The sequence below is a fragment of the Solenopsis invicta genome, chromosome 12, assembly GCF_016802725.1.
Source record: "Solenopsis invicta isolate M01_SB chromosome 12, UNIL_Sinv_3.0, whole genome shotgun sequence".
In the NCBI taxonomy this organism is placed as follows: domain Eukaryota; kingdom Metazoa; phylum Arthropoda; class Insecta; order Hymenoptera; family Formicidae; genus Solenopsis; species Solenopsis invicta.
This window is the reverse complement of record NC_052675.1, coordinates 18,097,182-18,116,770: the sequence shown is the minus strand read 5'-3', so window position 1 is coordinate 18,116,770 and position 19,589 is coordinate 18,097,182. Positions and strand designations below refer to the sequence as shown.

Sequence of the window (19,589 nt, the reverse complement as noted above, 5' to 3'; positions counted from 1 at the left end):
AAAGAGAAAAGAAATAATACAAGAAATTCAGCTGTAAAGGACAAATGCATTTCTCTCATTTTAGTTTTAAATGTTTTATGTATTTGATTTTTATTTTTTAAAAACAATTTTATATACATGTTTGTTGATAATACATTGTATAAACTAAAAAAATAGACAAAAAATTTATTTTATATACATTTATTAACATGAAGCTGCAATGATCGTACAATGCTATACACCATTATGAAAAATACAACAATAACGTAACATTCTTATATAGAATAACTTCTTTAAAAGAATTATATTCAACAAGGACAGAGCATGCGTTAAGCTAAAGAGAAAATTTATAAATGATATCAACGATAAATATACATATGAATCTTACTTTAAGTGAACACAGATATTAAAAATAGAAAATATAATAAATAATTTCATAAGTATGCCATTGTAATGTCACATAGTCGTCATATCACGTAGGTATAATATATTCTTCTATTACATTCATTCATACAACAAACTCATCGCCATGTACATGGTCTTTTAAATGCTTATTAAAAATCGTCAAATATCCAAAATCGGAAATGCAATATAAATAAGTGCAGATTTGACCGCTGAAACATATCCCTCGATAAAATTTTTATCATGGCAGACTGAAATGCCGAATCCGGCTGAAATGCGGCTCGTAAAACGGGCGTCTCGCCGAATTCGCGGAAAATGAGTATATTCTCTCGCAGGTTAACAGCACAATCCCGAAACGCATTATTTCTTTTCCGGGAAAAATAATCTTTCTCCACTGTTTCGAGGGGGAGCGTAACATACATTACATCGAAGAGAGCGAAGTCCTTTTTTTGGAAGATGCGTAACTTAAAAGTCATTATCGATAATATTTCCAGAACGCTAAATCGCCTCGTAGGCCACATCAACGCCGATTCTCGTAACCGAACCGTTCAAAAACTCCTCAAGTTCGTCACGCTCTCGATTTTCATCCTTCGAGCGATGCGATGACCGTTTCTTTTTCTTTTCAGTCTTCTCTGTTTTTTCCTTATCCTTATCTTTCGATTTCTTTTTTTTCCTCTTCTCTTTTTCATCTCCCTAAAGTGGTAAAAAAATATGATTCAAAATCAGTCATGATAATTGCAAAATTGAGAAGAATACACGCACTCAACTAATCAAATAAAAATTTTCTTTTACTGCTTATACGAAACAATTACCTTTTCTTTGTGTTTCTTTTTCTCCTTCATCACCGGACTACTGGCATTAGAGCTTACGTGGCGCATGCTAGTGTCATCAAGTAGCTCTAAGTGAACATTAGAACTTGTCACGCTAACGTCCAGACTCTTGTCGCTCAATTCCAGTCTATCTTTCCTCATACTGGTGCTGCTCACGTCTTCACCACCTTCAGGACTTTGTCGCCATTTCGAATCTCGTCGCAACCAACTATCAAAAGCGTCCGAGTTTATGTCTGATTGTTCGTTCGATTCATATTCGTTGGAGTTACGCAATTCTTGCTCTATAGAAGAAACAGAATCGCGTTTCGTGACTTGTTTTGGTTTCTCGATATTTATCTCTGGACCTGCTAATGGTTCTAATTTGTGTTTCTGTTTGGACAGAGGATTTTCTGCTAATTTTGGCTGTTCAGGAGAAGCTACTTCTTCGATCGATGACAAATCATCCTCGTAACCAGCTACCAGAGGATTGCCAGTCTCCATGTCACTGCGTAAAAATATTATATTATGTTACTTTAATATTATGATAATATATTATAAAATGGAAAATAATTTTTAATATTAAAGTTGTATTAATTGTAACAATATATTAAAGAATTTTAGAGAATTTTATTACTGAAAAAACTTTGCAAGACAATAAAAAGTAATCATTGATAAATACAAAAAAATAAAAAAAGAAGGTAAAGAAAAAAAAACTATAGATTTTAAGGAACAGTAATGTAATAATTTACATAAGTTTTAATATCTCTAGCTATTAAAATAAATTTAAACAAAATCACAAGTAATTTGTAAGCCAAAGTATAATATTGTATATATTATTTTTTAGTCTACCTTCTACTTACGTTTCCTAGAAGTATAAGTTCAAGTTTAGAAAATTCTTTACTCACCTCTCAGATTCTGCGTCTTCTTGAGTTGGCGCAAGATCTGGCTCTGGAGTGAGAGAATTAGAGTTCGGGCTTTCTAAAAACGATTTGTCCAGCATTCCATCGGGTACGAAGTCTTCAACACTAGTCAACGGTTCTTTCAAACTAACACTTTTATTTGGCAGTTTTGACCCATCTGTCTCGTCTTCCTTCTTATGGCCAAAGATTTTAGACATGAGTGACGATGATCGATTGATCGAATCTTTTCCCTCATTATTGATAGATTCAGCTGGTTTAGCCGCTTCTATTTTAGCAGCGGAATTTTGCGTAATGGATGACGTTGCAATCTGCGTTTTAGAATTGGGTACGTTGTCCGATGTACTTGCCGTCGAGTTGTCTTTCCTCGGTAAGGATTTTATTTCCAAATTTTTCACTGGTATTGGAGTTCCACCGCCGATCGGACCAGGCATCGAGATCGATCTTTTGACCTCTCCGATAGCATTTGTGCTAGAGGAGGCAAGGTGATAATTACTCATAGATGACGGAACATTTGAGACTAGATTGCTGGCGGACACTGAGTCGGCGAGGGCTCTTCTACGATTCACGAGATTATCTAGGAATTTGTTGTAATCGGCATCGTCGCTGTCCTGGAAGAGATCGAGCTCTTGAATAGTCAGACGCGTCTCCTCTTCGTTAGTTTCAAGCTGCTTCAACAGTGTCTCACGTTGCAGCTGGAGAAACGGTAGATTAAAAAATTTATGCAGCAATTTTAGGCCAAAGCCATTTCGCATCGATGACTCTGCGTATCTCACCTGCAACAATTTATTTAAATTCTAAATTGAGAGAAGTTTTTGTTTTTAGTTGGAGCTACGAGTACTATGATATGAATTATAAAGGTTATTTTCGAGAAGTTGGTTTAATAAAATATTTTACTAATAAAATACAGATTTTACTTCACTAAAAAATTTTAACTTTCTGGAATTATGTGCAGAAAGCTCTAGTATTATTAAAATATTAAGAACTGTTAGATTGAGACAAAGAATGGAATTAATAATTAATTTCTTAATTTTAGAAATTAAAAAAGAATTTTAGAAATTAAAAAAGATTTTAATTAAATTCTTGCTAGACAAATTAATTTTGACCTTTTTAAATTTACTATAAGAAAATATGTTGATAACAAAACTTGCAATAATCATAATGTTAACAATCGTTTCAATTACTTGTGCTAATCTTTCTTGCAGCGAATCTATGAAGTACGTCACGTGATCCGCGGTGATGGTTCTGTGATGTGACATGTCACAGTGATTGCCGAGAACAATGACAGGTATATGGCTAGGTATCTTCGGCAGCTCACGCTGGACATAGTCGAACGTCCAGTTCTTCGTGATGTCCATGACGATAATGACACCGTTAGTGCCTTTATAAACATCAAGGAATTCAGCGTCCAGAGCAGGCTCCTCCACAGCATTCTCCGCGTTAGTTGGAACATTGTCCATTTTCAGACCTTCCAACTTTCGTCGGCGTCTGCCACGATCTACGACATCCCATACCTCTACTTTGACCACATCGTCGGTGGCCTTGTAATTCCACTGTATACTCGCCACCTGAATCTCTTCCGTAGGTATATACTCTTCGATAAACTTTTGGCCCTGCAGTCTATGGAATAAACATGTCTTTCCTACATTCCTGTCTCCTTTTATTATTATTTTCACTAAAAATAATGTGTAAAGTTTGCATTACAACTGGTGTTCTACTCAATCATCTACATCTAAGGTATGTGCAATGTACTTACTGTTATATTGCACCCCTTTGGCAAACTTCCGTTGAAGATTCGTCGGCATGGATTGATGGGCTGGTCTGGGAGATGCATTGCCGACCCCATCGGATTTTCCAGTTAGTCTCTTAATAGCATTAAACATCATGCGATCTTTCCTCAAAGAAGCATTAGTTTATGAAATTAACTTTGATGCCTGAAAAAGAGAGTTTGCTATGAACACCTGTAGAAAATATACAAAAATAAAAGTAAAAAATTTTGCAAAAATAACACCAAAAATACTTGTAAAACATAAGAAATAGTAACATAAATATATCATATATTTTTTACTGAGCAAAAGATGCAGACTGTATAATTTTCGTGACGAATTATCAGAAAACACTTCGTGGTTTACGACGCAAACTGAGAACATATTGCGAGTGATAACGATGATAAACAACTTAAATGCTTCATATGAGGATTATTATAGCACTGACGAATTCTATCCACGTCGTTACTGCGAAACATATCGTATCCTTCTGAAACGGAGGGGATAAGTACAAGCATCGGAGTAATTAAAACCCACGCATCCTCGCGCGAACGAAACCGACTCTAACCCAAACGGAATTTTTTTCGTCGGGAGAGCTCGATAAATCACGCAACGTGCGGTCAAAATCATCCCGAGGATTCGTCGGAAATTCGCGTGAAATTGCGCTCACCACATGTGTCGCACGCTTCGAACGAAGCGTGAACGAAGCCGGATCTTTTGCTGTTGAATACGACTCCGCTGTGAGACAGCTGTCATATAAAGCAGCTGGTTCTCTCTTTTTCTCTCTTTCTCTCTCTCTCTCTCTCTCGACGCCGCAAAGTTGGCAGCGCCGACGACCGCCTTCAACGTGCCACTCATAAAAAATCGATCGTCGATAAATCCCGCAAGATAACAAAACCATAAATCATTGATCTCATCCAAATCAATATTTTATTTTGAAGATGTTGCATTCCAATTTGCCAATCAAATATCGAATCATAGACAGATATTACAAATAATATATAATACATAATTTACAAAAATTTTTTTACAAATATTTATGTTTGAAAAAAACATTTAAAAAATTAATTTTTTGAATTTTTATGTCCGAGGAATTTAGAATAATCAATTAGACCAATATACGTGAAAATTCAAAAATACATTTTAAAAACTTTATTAATAAAAATTTCAAAAATACAAAATCGTTACACACACACGAAACACTTTATCTAAAGAATATGGAAATGTGCTTACAATTAGATGAATATCTTAAATTATGGATATTTTTCGGAACAAATAAAATTTAATCGGCCGATTAAGTTTTTTAAAGTTGGTAAGGCCGGCTCCAAATAAAATAAAAAAAGAAAAACATTTTATTTTTACAGATCTTTGATTTAAACAGTTTCAATAGTAACATATGCACATCATCTAGCACTTTCTATTGCATTTTTAACACTTCTATTACAACGTCCAATAAGCAATATTTTTATGACGAAAATCTTGACAACAAAATAGCATTACAAAGCAATGGTTTCAATACTTCTCTCACTAACAAATGCTTATTACCGTGCGTTATCATTAATACTGTGTTTGCTTTGTTCAATGTTCTAAGAGCTTCTCTCGGTTTTCCCAAGTTCAACAGTGCACTTCCTAGCGTAAGATACAGCATTCCTAACTGAGGGTACGCTTCCCCATAGTAGAATCTGAAAAAAAACGGGCAATATTTTCAATTAAAATTAATAATCTTATAGCTTTTTTTTTTAAATCGGAAAAAATTTTTATTCGGCAATTATTTCTCACAGATTATTCCGAGCTAATTACAGTTACATATAATGACTTATAATGTTATAATAAATAAAATATAAAAAATAAGACTAAGTTGGAAAAATGATTTCATGAATTGTCCCGTTATCTGTATAATTTCACTCACAAATATCCTGCCTCGAGTTGCTTGCTGTAAAACTCTACTTCTTTCCAATACTCCAAGTTCACTGATGCAATATAAATTTTTTCGAGAGTACAAATATGGTGTACATTAAATTTATACATTACATTTTTCTGTTTCTCCAAAAACCTCTTAATCCAAGAGAATGTATTCAAATCGCGAAGAACTATTGACATTTTAAAGAAACATCATAGAATCTTACATGCATTGTTACAAAAATTGATACATTAAGACAAAAAAAAAGTTAACTTTCTTAATATGAATATGAAAAGGATACAAGCAATAAATATTATATTTTCAAAATCATGATTGGTAAAGTCAACAATTTCCTGAAACGTCTCCTTAAATTTTACAGATATTTTCGTATTGCACTTCTCGCATTTGTCAGCATCGATCGAACACGGCGAATCACATGATGAATTTGGACAGGCGGCTGCTTCGGTCAGTGATTCTTCTTCTTTACATCTTTCGCAATCACACCAGAAATGATACGAATTGTACAGTTTCTCGCGTCTGTCCTTTTTAGATTGAATTAAGTCGATGTACGAGATTTTTATCTGTACAAAATAAAATTATCAAATGTAAGGCATGTCCTAAGTAAAATTGTTACTTTTAATGATCAAGAGTCAGTAGAATTCATTACACTGAATTTTTAAGAATAATAATGAAATAGTTAAAGATAACAAAATATTTTTTAAATCATAAGAGCTGTTTTTCGATTATTAAAAATTGCATTTTTGTCAATACCTGTGACCAGTCCAAGCAAGGAAGATCCGTTAATGTTCGGATAATGACAGTAGTTCCTTCAAAAGTGGCGACTGCATTGGGTTTGCAACTGTGACCCACTACGGATGCTCCCAAATAAATGCCAAATCCAACGACTTTCAGCAATTCGTCCTGTATTTCGAGACGATTAGTATTCATCTTGCCATAAATACTTATCAATTCTGCAATACTAGGCATGAGTGTTTCATCGAGAAACTCGATTAAAATCGCGCACAATGCAATGAAAGGTGGCATATGCTTCGCGTCCACTTTCATGTCCGAATAATCTGTAGACCAAATAAACAAGTTAAATGTGTAATTGTGATTTTTTTCGTAATGTCTTCTTTTTTTAGAAATGTGTAAAAGTGTACTTACGAGACGAAAGATCCGCAAATTTTCTGTAGTTTTTCTTAGTGTAATAGTCCATTTCGTTAGCCCCACCTTGTTTGAGCTTGATAATTATACGTGCCACGAGTCGGACAGAATCTGGCAACATTCCTGGTAATGTTTTTTTCAAACATACACATTCTAGCTTGTGTATTCGCCACGATTGTTTCTGACACTTACGGTTGCAGTAATATACATATTGACAACTTGAACACCTTAACAATTTCTCACTGCTAAGATAAATTACACAATGGTATTTACAAGGTAAATTTCTCTCTCTCTCTCTCTCGCTCTTTTTTTTTTTTTTAATATAAAATGGTAACACTATAACATTGTATTTTGAAGATTGCTCTGTCAATGGACTTTTGATATTGCTCATTCTAGATACTACAAATTTGTGCTTAATGTAAGATTTTTGACAATTCTTAGATTTTAGTAGCATGGCTAAACGAACAAAATTTATAATAAAAAACTTATACTACTTTTTATTTTGATATTTTGTTCAATAGAAATATTTAAAAAAATAGCAAACATCAGATGTACGTTTCAATTTTACAAAGATTATCATATTTTCTCAGTCCTATGGAAGCAGTAATGATCACAGTAATGAAGTTTTGTTTTTACAAAATATAAATTAGGAAAATTTGAATAACACCATTTTATATTTTTTTAAATAAAATTTAAATGTTAAATAGAGAAATATGTTATCTTTCCCATAAAATAAACACTTCCCTATTTTTCCCATAAAAATTTTTCAAAGTTAGGTTTTGTTTTAGCCCATTTAGACGAGCATGATTATTATAGCAATGTAGTGTATGATAAAACAATAAAACAAATGCATGTATATTCGAAAGTAATTTGATATATAATATAAAAAATTAATTTAATTAAAAATATGTAACAAAAGGGAATGTAATTAAAATTGAGAAATGTTAACAAATGGTCATATTAAAAATTATTCAATATTTTATACACAATTTTTATATACAATTTTTAATTCTTCAAACTAAAATTGCGAAGAACTTGCTTTTTAATGATCATAAAATAGTGTGATAGAAAACTATTAAAGGTCAAGTTCTTCGCAATTTTGCTTGTTTGCAGTTACATACCTCTTGAAGCAATTGTCACATCGCGTAGTTCTATAAGCTGAACGAAGAACAAAGACGAATGGTCTATCGGTCAAGATCGTTGTTCCTTTTTTTACTATGTTGCCATTACTCATTTTACTCATGTTACTCATTTTATAAGCACAAGTAAAAATTTATGAAATACGTTCTATTCGAAATACATAAAGTTCTAAAGCGTGATCAAATCTAGCTTCGAGTTGCACTTGCTAGACAAATTTTTTCTTTTTTAATTGTACTTCTCGCAAAGATTTCAATGTTCAAATGCTTAACTGACACTTTTTATTTGAGATGGCTTTCAGTTAAATCCCTAAATTGCGATCATGCAATGCACTCGATCAAAGTGATCCAATTCCAATCTGAAAGCAGTCGTCTTTTGTTTTTGATCCATATACATATTCAAGCAGAAATCTAATTAGTTTCCTTCCGCGTGACCAATATATCATAAATGTAAGATCTTCACAAAAAAGAAATTACCTTGAAAAATAAAAACGCTCTTGCAGCACCAAGGTGGTTGATTGCATCAGCAACTCTTAGGAGAAACGCGTCCAAACGCATTCGCGAACTCGATGAGACTAACGAAACAGCCAATGATATCAAAAAGAAAGAGCGGCGTTAAATTGAAAATTGGTAGGGGAAACACACACCTAAGATGAGCCACTCAGAGCAACGCTGATCGCCCCTCTTCAATCAATTATTTTCAAAACCGCTATGGACACATTCTAATGCTCACAACGGTTTTGGAATCATTTCATCCTTATTTTATCAACTGATGAACAGAAACAAATAATGCTTGCGAACTTTGCAAGCGTAAAATGGAATGCGCTTTGAAGACGGCTTGACCGATCACTTGATATTTTACACACTTTCTCTGGATATGAAGAACTTATGCTTAACGTACTCTCTAAAATCTTTAGAGTGGAATCCCATTCTAAAAGTGTGAAAATCCTGCCAGTTTTGATAGAGTGGCAGGATTTTCACACTTTTAAAGTGGAATTTCACTCTTTTAGATGAAATTCCACTTTAAATAATTCAAAGAGTAAGATTCTTCTTCGTCTTTTATGTGTGCGTATCTTTTACCTAACTTTCAACGAACAATGTCTCAGATGAAGTTTGTCCTGAACAAAATTTTTGAAAAAGTTGCACAAAAATATAGTCTTCCCATATACTCGATTTTACAAATGAATTCGAGGAACTGTCAACGCTATGCAGCGTTGTTGCGTCATTCAATCTTTGTTGTTCATTAAACGAAAAACATGGATAGTATGACGCGATTAGTCCGAACGCATTTCACTTGTGCTATAATTATTGTTCATACGTATCAATATCAGTTCTTACTGCTGATTATAATTAACAGTAAGAACTGATATTGATACGTATAAAAAGCTGACGTTATTTGTCGTCCTTTCGCTTGCTTGGTCCAGTGCTCCGAGTGCTTCTTTCAATTTTCCTAAGAGCAACTGTATAATTCCTATCGTCAAAATGATGACAAACAACGTATGTCAGCTTGCTTCTAGAAACTTTGTTTCAATTTTGAATTATATTATAATTGTTGTTTATCCGTACTATATACTTTTGCAACTATACTGGTTAAATCGTATTCGTTAAGAAAGCAGATATATTTTTCTACTACGAAAAAATTGTGAAAAACCGGCATTCTTCGTAATTTCAATTTTCTAACGTCTCTTGTATTTTTTTAATAGGTTGTGATGTAACAATTCATAATTGTAACTAATTCAAGATAGCAGAAGACATTTCTTAAAGAAAGTTATTTCTAAATAACATCAAAATAAAAATGCATATTTTAATTTGTAAATCTTTAATTTAAGCTGTCTCCATTAATGTATATATTTTAATATTTTCAAGATTTTTTTTATGTTGTTCCAAAAGTAATAATTTCATGTTAAATGTATTGAAATTTTTGTATTGAAATGTTTAAGTTTTGAAAAATTTAATAATTAAAGATGAGGAATTAAAAACTGAGAATTATTGTAAGCAATAATAAAGATTAAAAAAGTATTATCTCTCTCGCCACAAAGTTATTAGCAACGCTGATAACTTTTTGTATCATTTACAGAAAATCGATCGTTGATAAATCTAACGTGATAACAAAACTGTAAATCATTATAATAATCTCCAAATCTGTTCCTCACTTTTAATAATCTTACATTGCTCGCTGTATTTTATTTTTTATTCACTTTATCTCAAACGCAAATATAAAAAGAATTAACACAGATGTTTCAATTTGACAATGAAATCATGGATACAATATTACAAATATGAATAACGATGCATAATAATTTAGAGAAACATCTATTTACAAATTATATTTACACGTTAAAAAAAAGCATGGAACAGTTAATATTTAACTTTTTCGGATTTATGTGTCCGAAGAATTAGAATAATTACATGCTATAAATGAACAAAATGTCAAGTGTTTTAAAAGTAGTTTATTATTACTAAAAATTACAAAAATCCAAAATTGGAACAAATATAGAACACTTTATTTAAAGAATGTGTACGAACATCATATTGATATATCTTTCAAAGCCATTCAATAAATTTAATCAAGTCATTTTTTAAGTAAATTAAAGTTCGTAAAGCAGATCCTAAATAATATTTTTAAAAAAATGCATTTTACTTTTGCAGATTTTTGATTTAATTGTTTTTAGCAATTTGTACATTTGATATTTTCTATTATATTTTCAACATATTTTTCTATTATAGTGTCCCAAAAGCAATATCTGCTATAGATCATAGTACCAAATAATATTTTTATGATGAATATCTTGCCTGCCTAGTAACTATAAAAAGCAATGGTTTCAATACGTCTCTCAAAAAAAAATAGTCATCACCGAATATTAACATTAATATCGCGCTTGCTTTGTTCAGTGCTGCGAGTGCTTCTTTCATTTTTCCTAAATGCAACTGTGTAATTCCCATCGTCGAATATAGCACTCCTGTCTGAGGGTATACTTCTCCATAATACAATCTGTAAAAAAATAAACAATAATACCTTTAACTTTCATTAATTTTCTCAAGTTTATTTATTAAAATCATGAAGAATCCCTATTCAACAATAATTTTACGTTAATTAGTCTCATCTAATTACAGTCACATATACCAACAAGAAAAATAAAATTTTTACATTAATATTTGAAAGTTAGTAAAATAATTTTATGATGATAAATTATTCAGTGATAAATAATAAAAACACTCGTATTGATGTTAAAAAACATAAATATAAAGATTAGGTCAGAGAAACGAGCTAAATAATTTGGATGTCAATTAAAAACATATTAATACGCAAATTGCAATTAATAAGGAACGTTTCGGCTATACTTAGCTTTCATCAGATCAAATACAAGTCTTTAAGAAATATAACTGCGAAGTGACCTTGATCAATTTATAGTTTTGATCGATCCATCGTTTCAAAATATTGGAAATATAAATCTTGGAATGTCCAAATCATTTAGCTCGTTTCTCTGACCTAATCTTTATATTTATGTTTTTTATCATAAATTATTGTCTTATATAAAAAAATTAAACATCACTCACAAATATCCTGACAAAAGTTCTTTGCCATAAATCTCTGCATCTTCCCAACACCCTAGGGTGAATACAAAGTTATAAGTTGCTTCGAGAATATAAATATGTTGCATATTAAATTTATGCATGATACCCTTCTGCTTCTCTAAACACATCTTACAAATATCTCTCAAATGTTGAAGATCATTCCTAATATTGTTAGAATCCAAAAAGGAAGGGACTGAAAAAACCTGAAATTTTCAAGAAATTTCTCTTTTATCTTTGAAAATTATGTATTTAAAAAGTAATTTTATTCAAACTCTGGAAAATTTATTGAATTTATTTTTAAATTTAAATTAAATATCTTTTTATGACAAAATTAATAATTTTCAATCATTTTTTTCTAATTTTTGTTAAAACCAAATATTGACAACTAATTAGTAATAAATATGGCATACATATTTGTGTACATTGCTGTGATTTGTAAGTTTTTCATAAAAAATCAATGATAATGAAAGACATTGTTCTAAATTAGCGTCGTGTTTAATCACACTGAGAAAAATGAGTTTATTGTATTAACCAGACATATATTATTAAATGTATTTTACTAAAACCAAGCAAAATTTCTGGTTATTACAGGATATCTAGATTTTATATTTTATTGAAGATCTTATAATTAAAACGTTTGATAGACTATTTTATTATTTAATAATTTTTACAAGATTTGCAGATTGATCCGCTCTTGAACAAACGTACTGACTGATTTCTAATTATTATAATATGACAAGCATTAGTCCAGTTTACTAAACAAATTTTTTTTATATTACAACAAACAATATCATATGTTTTATTTATATTTTTTCTTTTAATACTTTTTCAAATTTAATATTTAAAACTGAAGTGACTTTTCTTTGTACAATTGAAGAACATTAAGATATAATAAAATTAATTTATTTCAAACCTGTATTAAAAAATTCTCTAATCTTACCGAGGAATAAAATTTTTGATACGCCTGGTAATTTTCAAATGCTTCTTTTGCAATGTCGAAGTACCTACATTGAGCTATTGCCATTAATAAGGAAATATCATAGAACACTATTATTGCATACTATAGAATACACATTGTTATAAAATTGATAAATCTATTTAAAAAAATTAGCTTTCCTAAAGTGAATATTAAAAGGATACAAGATATAATTTTTATTTTTTCCAAATGATAAGTGGTAAAGTCAACGACTTCACGAAATGTCTTTTTAAAATCTGCAGATATTTTTGTGCTGCACTTCACGCATTCGTTAACTTCAATCGAACACGGTGCGTCGCACGATGAGTTTGGACACGCGGCTGCTTCATCCATTGGTTCCTCTTTTTTACATCTTTCACAATCACACCAGAAGTAGTACGAACTGTACAGTTTCTCACGTATGTCTTTTTTAGTTTCAAGTAAGTTGGTGTATGATATTTTTATCTATGCAAAATAAAATTATATAAATTATAAAACTGAAAAGCAATTTTAAAGATGCCGATGCCCTTTTAACTACTAAGATTCATCAACAGATTGAATCAATTATATTGCCATAAAATAAAAGAGTTAAATATTTTTCTACTAAAATATGCATCTTTGCGAATGCTTGCCTGTGACCAGTCCAAAGAAGGAAGGTCCGTTAATGTTTTGACAACGATAGTAGTCCCTTCAAAAATAACGATCGCGTTGGGTTTGCAACTATGATCTATGACAGACGCTCCCAGATAAAGGCCAATACCAATGTTGTTTAGACAATTATCCGTTATGGTGAAACGGTTAGTACACATCTTGCCATAAATGCTTATTAACTCCGAAGTATTAGGCATGAGTGTTTCATCGAGTAACTGGTATAAAATTCTATATATCATGGCAAAATGTGCCTTTCGCTCTATGTCCACTATTATTTCCGAATAATCTGTAGGCCAGATAAACAAGTTGAATATACATATACTCATAATTTTTTTTCTTACTGTGTCTTTTCTTAGAAAAGAATGAAAGCATACTTACGAGACACTAAATCCTCAAATTTCTTGTAGTTTTTCTCAGTATAATAACCCACTTCATCTGCCCCACCTTGATTGAGTTTGATAATTATACGTGCCATCATTCGTGCATCATCTAGCCACAAATCCAACGGTATTTTTTTCAAACGTGCACATTCTACTTTGTGTATCGGCCACGATTCTTTTTGACAATTACGGTTACAGTAATGTACATACGAACAACCCGAACACTTTAACATTTTTCCACTGTAAATATAAATTTTACACGATGGCAATTACAAGATACTTATAAAAGCATACATTTGGACACAGGTTTAACTTTGTGAAATTTTTGTGGAAAAATAAAGAGAAATAGTGTTTATTCCATTCTGGAAATAACACTTGCTTCTATTTGATGTTTAAATTTTATTAAAAAATAAGTACGGTAGAGCCTCCAAATCCAAAGTTCCATTATCCGAACGTTCTACTATTTGAATGCTATTTGAATACTATTTGAACATTTTGTGAAATTAATTTTGTTTTCTTTACGTAAAGAATTTAAGTTTATTTTAAATATATGAAGTTCTTATTGTTAAAAATTTAAATTTCTGTTTAAATAAATAAAATTTAATATAAAAATGCATTTATTCTATTTATATATATATATATATTTATATATATATACAAAAATTTCCTTTTCTATACATATACATAATCACATTTTATTTACCATATACATAAAAAATTGGTTTCCGGGATAAACATAGATATATATTTGACAGCAATTAAATGTATAATATAAAAAATTTAATTTAGAATATTCAACGTAAAACAATGTAACTATTATAAAATCGAGAAAAGCCAATAACGGCTACATTGGATGTTCAAATAATATTTCGTGATTTTATTTATTTTTCCCACTTCTTCAAACTATAAAAAATAATTTGCGAAGAACTTGCTTTTATAAAACAGTGTAATAAAAAATCATTAAAGACCAAGTTCTTCGCAATTTTGCTTGTAAGTAGTTACATACCTCTTGAAGCAATTGTCACATCGTGTAGTTCTATACATCGATCTAAGAACAAAGACGAATGGTTTAGCGGTCATGATCGTTGTTCCTTTTTTTACTATGTTGCCACTCATTTTGTAAGCATAAGTAGATTTACGAAACACTTTCTATTCAAAATACACAAGTTTCTAAAGCGTAACAAAATCTAGCTTTAAGTTGCACTTGCTAAACAATTTTTTTTTTCTAATTGTACTTCTCGCAAAGATTTCAATATCCAATTGCTTAATAGACACTTTTTATTTTCAAGGATGTTTTTCAGCTAAATCTCTGAATTGTCGCGATTATCCAGGTATGCCTTCGATTAAATTGATTCAATTCTGTTCTTACAGCAGTTGTCTTCCGTTTTTGGCCTCTAATATTCAAGCAGAAATTGATTAGTTTCCTTCCGCGTGGTCGACATCATAAATACAAGGACATCTTCACAAAAAGGAAATTACCTTGAAAAACAAAAACGCTCTTGCAGTACTAAAGTGGTTGATTGCAACAGTAAGTTCTTTCTTAGAAGATACATCCAAACACATTCGCGGACTGAGCGAGACTGACGAAAGCTAAGCAACGTTTATTGGTCCTCTTCAATTGTTTAGCAAACCAGGCTGGACGAGTTCTAACGTCCGCATTGGTTTAGAATCATCTCATCCTTATTTTATCGTTTAATAAACAGATAATGCTTGCAAACCTTGCAAACGTAAAATGAGACGCGCTTTGTAGACGGCTCGACCGATCAACTTCGTTATTTTACACATTTTTTCTAGATATTAAAAACTTGTGCTTAACGTAGGATTTTTCTTTGTTATCTTTCATGTGTACGTATCCTCTACCTAACTTTCGAAGGAACCATATCTCAAATGAGATTTAGCCTAAACAAATTTTTGAAATAGTTGCACAAAAGTATTTTTCCATATATTCGATTCTACAAATAAATTCGAGGAACACACTGTTATTTCTATGCAGCGTTATTTTTATTGTCCATTAAACGTGAAACGCGGATAAAATGACCTGATACATAACAATTCACCGAACACATTTTACTCGTACTATATTTGTTTATACATATCAATATCACAATTTCTTATACACCATTGATTACCCAGGTAAAAAGCTAACATTATTTGTCGACTTTGTCGGCCTTTTAACGTCAAAACACTGACAAATAACGTACAATGTTAGCTTGCTTCTGGAAACTTTGTTTCGATTTTGAATTACATCATGATCGTTATTTGTCCATACTACACATCTTTTGTAACTATTGCTTAAATCGTATTCATTAAGAAAGCGAATTATTTTGTTTTTATTAGGAAAAGAAAATTGCGAAAAACCGGCATTCTTTGTATTTTCAAATTTTTAACATGTTTCTTGTATTTTTTAAATAGATTGTTTGTGATGTAACAATTCATAATTTTAACTAACTCAAAATAGCAGAATACACATTTTTTAATGAAAGTTATTTCTAAATAATATTAAAATAAAAATGCATATTTAAATTTGCAGATTTTTAAGTTATCACCAGTAAGGTATACATCTTAGTATCTTTATGATGTTTTTATGTCGTTTCAAAAGTAATAATTTCATGTTGAATATCTTTTTGTATTGAAATGTTCAGGTTTTGAAAAATTTGATGATTAAAGATGAGGAATTAAAAACCGAGAATTATTGTAAGCAATAATCAATATTAAAAGAGCATTATCATTCTTGCCGCAATGTTACCAATGCCTAGCTTTTCAACGTGTCATTCGCAGAAAATCGATCGTCGATTAATCCTGCGTGATAACAAAACTATAAATCATTATAATAATAATCATTATAATAATCTCTGAATCTGTTCCTCATTTCGAAAATTTTACTTTACTCGCTGGATTTTATTTTTTATTCACTTTGTCTCAAACGCAAATATAAAAAGATTTAATTTTGATATTTTAAATGATTTAACACTGATGTTCTAATTTACCAATGAGATCATGGATACGATATTACAAATATATATAATACTTAATAATTTAGAGAAATACCTATTTACAAATTATATCTATACGTTGAAAAAAAGCATGGAAAAGTTAATATTTAATTTTTGCGGATTTTTGTATACAAAGAGTTAGAATAATTATATGCTGTAAATGAAAAAAATGTTAAATGTTTTAAAAATAGTTTATTACTAAAATTACAAAACTCCAAAATTGGTACACATATAGAACACTTTATTTAAAGAACGTGAAAACGTGTTTAAACATCATATTGATATCTTTCAAACCCATTTAATAATTTTATCAATTGATTTTTTAAGTTAATTAAAGTTCGTAAGGCCGATTCTAAATAATATTTAAAAAAATGCATTTTACTTTTGCAGATTTTTTATTTAAAATGTTTCTAGCAAGTTGCACATTTGATATTTTTTTATTGTATTTTTTTTGTTATAACGTCCCATAAACAATATCTGCAATGGATCTTAGTGCTAAATAATACTTTTATGATTAATATCTTGCCTGCATAGTAGCTATAGAAAGTAGTGGTTTCAATACGTCTTTCAAAAAAAAATTCTCATCACCGCATATTATCATTAATATCGCGCTTGCTTTGTTCAATACTTCAAGTCCTTCTTTTAATTTTCCTAAAAGCAACTGTATAATTCCCATCGTCAAATATAGCATTCCTGTGTGAGAGTCTACTTCTCCATAATACAATCTGAAAAAAATAAACATTGATATCTTTAACATTTATTTTTTAGAGTTTATTTATTAAAACCAAGAAGAATCCCTATTCAACAATAACTTCACATTGATTATTTTCATTTAATTACAGTCATATATACCCACAATAATAATAAAAATGAGATATTATAAAAATGAGATTTTATATTAATACTTAAGAGTTTGAAAAATAATTTTTTGTTCATGAATTATCGTTTTATTATCTCTAAAGATTAAACATTACTTACAAATATCCTGATAAAAGTTCTTTGCCATAAATCTCTGCGTCTTCCAAATATCCTAGGTTGAATGTTGCGATATAAAGTATTTCGAGAGTTTGGATATGTTGTATATTAAATTTATGCATTATACCCTTCTGCTTCTCCAAACACATCTTACAAATATCTCTCAATTGTTGAAGATCATTCCTATCGTTAGAATCTAAAAAGGGAAGGACTGAAAAAACCTGAAATTTTCAGGGAATTTCTCTTTTATCTTTGAAAATTATGAATTTAAAAGGAAATTTTATTGGAACTCAGGAAAATTTAATGAATTTACTTATTTAAATTTAAATTATATATCTCTTTCTGAGAAAATTATTACTTTTATCATTTTTTCTAATTTTTGTTAATACAAAATGTTGACAACAAATTAGCAATAATATAGCACACATATTTATGTATATTGCTGTGATTTGTAAGCTTTTTATAAAAAATCATTAACAATGAAAAACATTGTTCTAAATTGGCTAATCACAATGAGAAAAATGAATTTATTTTATTAACAAGACGTATATTATTGAATGTGTTTTACTAAAACCAAGCAGAATTTCTGGTTATTACGGGATATCTGGATTTTATATTCTATTGGAGATCTTACAATTAGAACGTTTGATAGATTATTTTATTATTTGATAATTCTTATAAGATTCCAGATAAGTCCACTCTTGAGCAGATGTATTGATTAATTTCTAATTAATATGACAAGCATTAGTCCAGTTCACTACAAAATTGTTTTTTTAATATTACGACGAAGAAATTATATGTTATAGAATTCATATTTTTTCTTTTAGTACTTTTTTAAATTCAATATTTAAAACTGAAATGACTTTACTTTGTATGATTGAAGAACATTGAGATATAACAAAATAAATTCCTTAAAGTAATAAAGTCCTTATTGTTAAAAATTTAAATTTCTGTTTGAATAAATAGAATTTAATATAGAAATGTATTTATTCTATTTATATATATACATATATCCAAAAATTCCCTTATCCAATACATATATATATTACACATAATTACATTTTATTTATCATATACATAAAAAAGTGGTTTCCGGGATATATATAGATATATATTCGACAGCGATTAAATGTATGATATAGAAAATTCAATTAAGAATATTCAACGTAAAACAATGTAATTATTATAAAATCGAGAAAAGCCAATAACGGCTACATCGGATGATCAAATATTTCGTGATTTTATTTATTTTTTTCACTTCTTTAAACTATGAAAAATAACTTGCGAAGAACTTGCTCTTATAAAACAGTGTAATAGAAAATCATTAAAAACCAAGTTCTTCGCAATTTTGCTTGTAAGTAGTTACTTACCTCTTAAAGCAATTATCACATCGTGTAGTTCTATACTTTGAGCTAAGAACAAAGACGAATGGTTTCTCGGTCAAGATTGTTGTTCCTTTTTTTACTATGTCGCCGCTCATTTTTTAAACACAAGTAAATTTACGAAACACTTTCTATTCCAAATACACAAGATTCTAAAGCGTAGACGACTCGACCGATCAACCGACCGACTTCCAACGTATCGTTCACAGAAAATCGATCGTTAATAAATCCTGCGTGATGAAGGTTACAAACTTGGACACACACTCCTGGAAACAAACAACTGATAAGTGTTAACTGATTACTATATCAATAATTGGAATAATGTTTCAGATAATTGAATAGTAATCATCAGTTCTTAGTATAGTAATCAGTTTATTGAAACACTATCAGTTCTTTTTCTTAAGATAATTGAATAGTAATCATCAGTTCTTAGTATAGTAATCAGTTTATTGAAACACTATCAGTTCTTTTTCTTAACAAAAAACTAAATTATAATTTCCAAATCTGTTCCGCATTTTGAAGATCTTACACTGCTCGCTGGATTTTATTCTTTATTCACTTTATCTCAAAGGCAAATATAAAAAAATTTAACACTAATATTTTA

At 30.1% G+C, this 19,589-nt stretch overlaps 4 protein-coding genes across 8 annotated transcripts; all 4 read right to left on the bottom strand.

Annotated features, from left to right (window-relative positions):
* Positions 1–164: 164 nt before the first annotated feature.
* LOC105198309 (rab-like protein 6) lies at positions 165–4,673 on the bottom strand. Of its 3 annotated transcripts, XM_039455517.1 has the most exons (7): positions 4,544–4,663; positions 4,194–4,363; positions 3,864–4,041; positions 3,292–3,782; positions 2,096–2,883; positions 1,194–1,695; positions 165–1,074 (listed from the first exon to the last, which is right to left on the bottom strand). In XM_039455517.1, the coding sequence occupies exons 3-7, from the start codon at positions 3,991–3,993 to the stop codon at positions 880–882; spliced, it is 2,106 nt and encodes a 701-aa protein (XP_039311451.1). In that variant the 5' UTR covers positions 3,994–4,041; positions 4,194–4,363; positions 4,544–4,663; the 3' UTR covers positions 165–879. The 3 variants fall into 3 exon arrangements, with proteins under 3 accessions (XP_039311451.1, XP_011163279.2, XP_039311452.1); XM_011164977.3 differs by lacking the exon at positions 4,194–4,363 and having other exon boundaries at positions 4,544–4,673; XM_039455518.1 differs by lacking the exons at positions 4,194–4,363; positions 4,544–4,663 and having other exon boundaries at positions 3,292–3,727.
* A 529-nt stretch (positions 4,674–5,202) lies between these two features.
* LOC105198308 (histone-lysine N-methyltransferase SMYD3) lies at positions 5,203–8,682 on the bottom strand. Of its 2 annotated transcripts, none has more exons than XM_011164975.3 (7): positions 8,551–8,682; positions 8,059–8,432; positions 6,938–7,182; positions 6,545–6,849; positions 6,075–6,354; positions 5,783–5,963; positions 5,203–5,555 (listed from the first exon to the last, which is right to left on the bottom strand). In XM_011164975.3, the coding sequence occupies exons 2-7, from the start codon at positions 8,187–8,189 to the stop codon at positions 5,339–5,341; spliced, it is 1,359 nt and encodes a 452-aa protein (XP_011163277.2). In that variant the 5' UTR covers positions 8,190–8,432; positions 8,551–8,682; the 3' UTR covers positions 5,203–5,338. The 2 variants fall into 2 exon arrangements, with proteins under 2 accessions (XP_011163277.2, XP_011163278.2); XM_011164976.3 differs by having other exon boundaries at positions 6,938–7,179.
* Positions 8,683–10,708: 2,026 nt separating this feature from the next.
* Positions 10,709–19,112, bottom strand: LOC105198306 (histone-lysine N-methyltransferase SMYD3). 2 transcript variants are annotated; one of them, XM_011164972.3, is made up of 8 exons: positions 15,115–15,958; positions 14,642–15,029; positions 13,634–13,875; positions 13,237–13,541; positions 12,790–13,069; positions 12,590–12,663; positions 11,632–11,852; positions 10,709–11,065 (listed from the first exon to the last, which is right to left on the bottom strand). In XM_011164972.3, the coding sequence occupies exons 2-8, from the start codon at positions 14,749–14,751 to the stop codon at positions 10,849–10,851; spliced, it is 1,449 nt and encodes a 482-aa protein (XP_011163274.2). In that variant the 5' UTR covers positions 14,752–15,029; positions 15,115–15,958; the 3' UTR covers positions 10,709–10,848. The 2 variants fall into 2 exon arrangements, with proteins under 2 accessions (XP_011163274.2, XP_039311444.1); XM_039455510.1 differs by lacking the exons at positions 14,642–15,029; positions 15,115–15,958 and adding an exon at positions 18,974–19,112 and having other exon boundaries at positions 13,634–13,744.
* On the bottom strand, positions 17,011–17,822 carry LOC105198307. The gene is made up of 2 exons (XM_039455516.1): positions 17,607–17,822; positions 17,011–17,353 (listed from the first exon to the last, which is right to left on the bottom strand). Exons 1-2 carry the CDS (start codon positions 17,750–17,752, stop codon positions 17,143–17,145), a joined length of 357 nt encoding a protein of 118 aa, XP_039311450.1. The 5' UTR covers positions 17,753–17,822; the 3' UTR covers positions 17,011–17,142.
* Positions 19,113–19,589: the final 477 nt, after the last annotated feature.